At 35.8% G+C, this 6,991-nt stretch overlaps 1 protein-coding gene across 1 annotated transcript; it reads left to right on the forward strand.

The window, feature by feature from the left end:
• Window positions 1-925: 925 nt before the first annotated feature.
• LOC113354294 (LOB domain-containing protein 29-like) lies at window positions 926-1,946 on the forward strand. Its single transcript, XM_026597665.1, has 2 exons — window positions 926-1,204; window positions 1,323-1,946. Exons 1-2 carry the CDS (start codon window positions 926-928, stop codon window positions 1,884-1,886), a joined length of 843 nt encoding a protein of 280 aa, XP_026453450.1. The 3' UTR covers window positions 1,887-1,946.
• Window positions 1,947-6,991: the final 5,045 nt, after the last annotated feature.

A 6,991-nucleotide genomic window follows, 5' to 3' on the forward strand; every position in this document is an offset into this window, starting at 1 on the left:
GGAGTTGTTATATGGTTTGGATGTGATTCTTTTCTTCCAACCAAGGTCATTTAAACTTTTCTTTTTACCTGCGAATCGGTTAGCAATAGTTAGATTTCTTTGTCAGATCCGGGATTGGGACTATGGTGTAGTGTGGTGTAACTTTCTTTATAATCTGTTTGAAGCTTCCGAAACCTTTGTAATTGTTGGATATTTCCGAGTCAGTCATGTAACTACTACTGATTTTGAATCAGTGTTTTATGATTAATATATTTGAGGCTTGCCTCTTTTCCTAAAAAAATAAAAATATATATACATTAAGTATTCTAACAAATTACTTAGAAATTAGGATCTATGTACAACAAGTACTATTAGCAAATGTCATAAGAACATGTCATACATATAGAGGGAGGATCCATGTACACTCTTAGGTGGACACTATCATATATGATATGCGCTATTTTCTCCATAAAACCTAAACGACAATGAATTTAAATTTAATATTTTGATAACAAGTTCCTCTTATAAGACTCTACATCCCTGCCAAAAATGAACGCAATCTCATCATGGGTTGAACAAATCAAAACAATAAGTTCAGGGCTCATACAATCACCATGAGAAGAACCTAGCTAGAGATGTGATCAATATAATGTTAAGTCACTTAAGATTTTTTTCATTAGTTTTAAGGAATCTGTAATGTGGGTATTTATAAATTAATCAAATAAGGATGTTTATATAATTTAATCACACCTGTATTCCATTAAGGGAACCTAACTTAATTAAGTATTCATTAGACTATGATCAGACTCTACCTGTACCTACTGTATATATACATTGTTTTTCATGGTATTTTCACTTCATCAAGTTACCGACAAAAGAAGTTCTCACTGTAAACATACCTCAAAACCTAAGAATAGTATCTTTCTTTACTTTTCATAAAACAAAAATGACTGGATTTGGTTCTCCCTGTGGAGCTTGCAAATTTTTGAGAAGGAAATGTGTAAGGGGTTGTGTTTTTGCTCCTTACTTTTGTCATGAACAAGGAGCTACGCATTTCGCTGCAATTCACAAAGTTTTCGGTGCAAGCAATGTTTCGAAACTTCTCACTCATCTTCCGTTAGGTGACCGCTGTGAAGCTGCCGTTACAATTTCATATGAAGCTCAAGCTAGAATCCAAGATCCTGTTTATGGATGTGTTTCTCACATCTTCGCTCTGCAACAACAGGTACATATACATTCTCCATTTTAAGAAAAAAAGAAGAAGAAGAGGGTATTATAACAAAAGTCTAACTGAATTGTCATTTTCCCTACGTTTTCTTATGATGTTTTCCTTTATGTTTTAGGTTGTGAGCTTGCAAGCACAGATAGCAACACTAAGAGCACAACAAGCAGCTCAAGGTTTTGTTAATGGTGGAAATATTAATACTTCAACAAATGATCATATTCATCAACAAGACAATCACAACAAATTGTTTTACGGAGATTTTCCTACTACATATCCACAAAATATTCAAGCTTTGAATATGCAGTTAAACGAATCGAAGGTATTATCGGAACAGTTATATCAAAACAATAGTTCCATGAATGATAGTAACAATACCACAACCACTGATGAAAACATGTTTTATTATGAAAATGGAGTAGTGAATATGGAAGATTCACCAAGTAACCACATGAGTCATGAATATCATGCTCAATCTTCTACACCACCCGAAGAAACTGTTCATCAGTTCTTGACTAGTACAAGTTTTGATGACCAGTACTCATCTGATGAACATCATCGACATGCAGCAATGGCTTCTCAATATCTCGATGACATGCAAATGACTGCAAGGAAGTGGACATTCCAAGACACTGATCAAGTCGACCTTCAATCGATGGCTTGCGCTTATTTCCAACACTCGTAATAAAATATAAGAACACTGGCGGCGGCAATAGATGAAAGTGAAACACCGTTTCAGCCGGATTAGATGACTAATTTACTCATCAATTTTCAAATGCTGCAAAAGAAGAAATGCAGCTTTTGCTGCAAAATCTAAATAAGCTTAGCTAGGTAGGTATCGGACATAGAATAGCAGTCGATATATATATTATCCACTACTAATTATGAGAGTTTTTTGTAATCTTTTTTTGCATCCTCATATTATAACAGTTACTTATTAACTAATAGTGTTATTTTTTTTACATTTTAATGGATAAAACCCGGAATTTTATTTCGAATGTTTTTTTATCTAAATAATTTGATGATGAGATACTCATTTCTGCTAAAGCATTATCCTGATCTCATTTTTGCTAACGAATACTTGATCGCGTTTAAACTACTCATTGGCATTCTATTCTTTATTTTTATTTTTGGAGCAATTGAAATGTCATACTTTGCAGAACTGGAGAAACAAATAGAAGAAAAGTAAAATGATCAGATTTCTATAGGTATTTCTCATCACAGGCTCACAGAAGGTTCAGCTAAGATAACTTTTACCAAAAGCAAACAGTGGACATATGCTATAAATAACTCAGGATTGGTGTGATGAATTTAAATAATAATGATCAACATACAGTAAATGCGCGCGGAATAATTAAGAACTCCAATGTTCTATTGTAAAGTAATGTACATGTGTTTGCCATTCTAAATCTCGAGTCCAATATGACATTTTCTGTATGAGCAAAGTAACTTACTGGACATCATCAATTCCTTGTTGAAGAAGATGATAGGAAACGTCCAGGGCCGTGTCCTGCTTTTCTTGATGATTGTACCACTGCTGCTCGTTTACCACCATCGATTACACCTTCATCTGAAGAAGACGAAGAAGTCATAAAATCCGTGGTTTCAGGGAATTTACCATCGTATTCCTTGGAATCTAAGCTAGGGGATTGTAAAAGAGCAGCTTCGATTCGGAGAGGAGCGCTGCAAAGAATGACAGGAAAATCTCTAGATGGATGAGCGTTGGAAGGATTTGATTATGAATCAATTTTAGGGCAATGTTGTGAAATGCCAGTTGGATATGTTCAGATACCTGTTGGTATTGCTGGCCCATTGTTACTTGATGGGAGAGAATATTCAGTACCAATGGCTACTACTGAACTAGTACAAACCGTGGGTGTAAAGCGATTTACGTTTCTGGGGTTGCTAGTAGTGTTCTGTTACAAGATGCTATGACAAGATTGTGTGCACCTGTTGTTAGGTTTGCTACTGCAAAAAGAGCTTCCGAGCTCAAATTCTTTATGGAAGATCTTAACAATTTCGATACCTTGGCTCACGTTTTTAACAAGTAAGTTCTTTTTTTCCCCTTGTCCGTAGATTTGTAGTTTGAGAGTGTCCGAGTGTGTCTGATTTTTGATAATTTTGATGATAAGTTTCGATTTATTTGGGGTTAAATTTATCGTTTTCATTATGACCTCAAATTAGCAAAATATTTGATTTGATTTTGATTTGAATCTGTCGGTGGTTAGATTTGTGTACGTAATTGAGATTTTTATTCTTTTACTTGCAGTACATATAATTTGTTCTCGCCGTGGCAAAAACAAGGCGATGATGGGAGCAAACTGAACTTTTCATCCGTTAAATTGAATGCTACTCCCTCCGTCCCCATTATAAAGGTGGAAGACTAAAATTCTTTAGTCCCTATGAGTAGGCATAAAATCATTTCCAATGTGGTTTTTTTCATGTTTATCCTTATTAAAGAACATGATATTAACAAACTTAGTTAATGCCTTTAGTAATTCCCAAGAACAATTACACTTTCCAATGGATAATAACTCTTAATAAATTGATATTTTCCATATTTCCTAGATAAATATATTGGAATTGATGAGGGTAAATCAGGAAACATAAGGAAAATTTATAACAACCAAAAACTTTCTTATTCTAAGAGAATTTCACTTTTCCGCCTATATATAGGGGACGGAGGGAGTACAATATTCCAGTATTTGTCAAGCCGATGAGGAGCGCCATTCACGAGGACCGAGGACTCCCCGAATTGGAATATAAACAGCTTTTTATCAAGGCTGAATTGGGGGCCATGAAAAATAATTGGGGGCCATGACACATTTTATACCCACACACAAAAATATATGGGGCTTCCAAAAATGAGGGTGAAATACCTATTTTATCTTTCTCTAATAAAAAAAACAGTTTGAGTCGTCAATATTAGAGATTTATAAAAAAACGACTCTCATTTAATATGAAAGGGTCGTCCGTATATAGTAATGCTTAATTGACGACCCTTAGAGTGATAGCTACAGAGAGTAAAAGGTTTTTTAGTCGTTCGGTTCTAAATATATAGAATTAACGACTCTATATGATCTAAAAGATGGAGTCGTCATCTTTTAGGAACCTCATTGACGATTTTTCATAACTAAACAATGGAGTCGTTCATTTTGGTGCCAATTCATTGACGACTCTACAGGGTCGTTAGTTAATTATACTCACGACCTAATGACCCTCACACTGATTTGTTGCATAGTGACCATGAATCGACCACTTGGAGCACAATTCATGCGATATGAAGAGTATAGGAAGTTTACCTGATTGTTTAGAGCTTGGGGTTCCTCATTTTGAGTGTTGGTTCCTTCATTTTGAGCAATGGGATCTTCATTTGCACCATTGCCCATAGCTTCCTCTATCAACATCTCCTCATCAAACATCCAATTCATATGATTAGTTGAGACAATCTTGCCATCAACGCAATCATTGTTGTTGTTTGAAGCTTCACCAACAACATTTTCTCCACTAGAATCACTCATTTCAAATAAACCTAAGTTTTCCCCCAAAACTCAACTTCTTCTTCTCCACAACACAAAAACACAATTTTTCTTTTATCAAATTTTTATCACTAAATCTGATTTTAATCTACCCAAATTAATTAACAACTAATCAACACTCAATTAACACTAATAATACAGGGGTAGTTTAGCCATTTCTAAAAAGTCGGATAAGGAATAACTCTCAATTACTATTTCATGACCTTTTTTGTCCTGTAGTTAGGGGTCCAATTACTATTTCAAGGCCCCCAATTCGGCCCTGCTTTTTATCTCCACACTGAAATATCACCGCCATCGAACCCTATTTACATAGTGATCGAAGGATTTTATTAGCGTATTTTACTTTCCACCTGGGTATATAAAATAAGAAAATGTCACCACCTGAACTATTTCACTCGACCCTCTATTAGCGAAACATATGTTTTAAACTTTTTTTTTTTCTTAATACCGGATGAAAAAGTCCAATTCAGCGGGCATGGATGGTTATTGCTCTCACGCGCACTTATTCCCGTCTTCATAATGACCGCCAGCCAAAAACTTGTGGTAAAACTTGTAGTAATATAGAATGCTAGCTAACACCGAAAATCCGGGTTTGTAGTATTTGGCCTTTTGACCTAGACTGGGTCATTCAACAGTTTGCGTTGAGAATTTGTAAAACTAATTTAGGGATGATTATTATTTGTTTTCTGGATTTAGACTAAACAACCCTCGGGGATAAGTTAGAACTTATAATTAGTACTAGGATGAATTTTCCATTTGTCATTTTCCAAATTTTATTTCGGGAGCATTATAGCCTTATGCAATTACAATAAAATTTCAATAAATTAATATTTTTTTTTTGGAAAAATTGGGTCAGTTGCCCAGATATTTTTAAAACATGGTTCTAAGGCCGGTTCCTATGGGGGTTGGCTAAACCCTCCATTTTCCATGCCAGCTAGCCTGGCAAACTGGCCGCGCCATTATGGGAAATAAGTTAAGCGGTCGAGTCTCCACCAAACGGATGAGACAAGACCGACCGGTTTTAAGAAGACCGCTAGCGGTCGAGTCTCAACCGCTGGCGGTCTTCTTAAAACCGGTCGGTCTTGTAATCGTCGATTATTAAATAGTGAAGTAACGATTATTTTTCCCGTTTCCCTATAAATTTACCCCATTCAATTCAATTTAATCACACCTCATTTTCTCATTAACTCTATCTTACTCACTCTTTTGTACCTTAATCATCTGTTTAATTTTTTTTTCAACTCAATGGATATAGATTCTTCTGACGAAGAAGTACGTATTCATGTGGATCGATTTGAAGAACAACAACGAATATTCATTCAGGCGTTAAAACAAATTGATGATGAGCCATATGAAGATAAAGAACTAACCAACAACTTGATGCAACTATATTCATCGGGGCAAATACCTAGAGATCCAGAGCCAAGAGAAGCGTTCACAAGAAGATATACGTACCGGGGTCAGGATGAATGGCACGAGAAGCTGATGCACGATTATTTTTTTTCCTGACTGTGTGTTCTCTGATGAAAATTTCCAAGGCCGATTCCGCATGCCAAGACATTTGGTGCTAAAGATTATTGGTGAGCTTTGTCAGGTAGAACCTCAATTTAATTATTAGTATGATGCACTGAATATTATGGGTCATAGCCCTGAACAAAAGGTTACTTCGGTCTTAAGGATTTTAGGATATGGCAGACCTCCAGATTCTAATGATGAGTACCTTCGCATTGGCAAAACAACCGCATACAAGTATCTTGCATTGTTTTGCGAAACAATGATTAATCATTTTGGTCCTACCTATTTACGAAAACCAACTGATGCAGATGTTAGAGAAATATTAAAACAAAATCAGGAAAGGGGATTTCCCGGAATGCTTGGTAGTCTTGACTGCATGCATTGGGTATGGACCGGATGCCCTACCTATTGGGTCGGTCAGTATAAGGGTCACTACGCAAAACCCACGGTTATCCTTGAGGCTGCTGCTTCTTATGATTGTTGGATATGGCACGCTTTTTTTGGTCTCCCGGGATCTCAAAACGATATAAATGTTTTACATAAATCGCCTTTGTTTGAAGATTTAAAGTATGTAATTTCTCCTCAGGTTAATTTCGCTATCAACGGGAATCACTACACTCATGGTTATTATCTTGCAGATGGAATTTATCCAAAATGGTCAATTTTAGTTCAATGTTACCGTCATCCACCTGCGGGTGAAATGGGTCGTTAATACTCATAGTTCAATAATAAACAA

This window comes from Papaver somniferum, chromosome 2 (genome assembly GCF_003573695.1).
Source record: "Papaver somniferum cultivar HN1 chromosome 2, ASM357369v1, whole genome shotgun sequence".
Taxonomy (NCBI): domain Eukaryota; kingdom Viridiplantae; phylum Streptophyta; class Magnoliopsida; order Ranunculales; family Papaveraceae; genus Papaver; species Papaver somniferum.

What these genes read in the sequence shown, in the direction of transcription:
- LOC113354294 (XM_026597665.1), top strand. Translation starts at nt 926, where the DNA reads ATGACTGGATTTGGTTCTCCCTGTGGAGCTTGCAAATTTTTGAGAAGG. An exon ending in TCTTCGCTCTGCAACAACAG is followed by an intron (nt 1,205 to 1,322) that starts GTACATATACAT and finishes TTTATGTTTTAG; the next exon opens with GTTGTGAGCTTGCAAGCACA.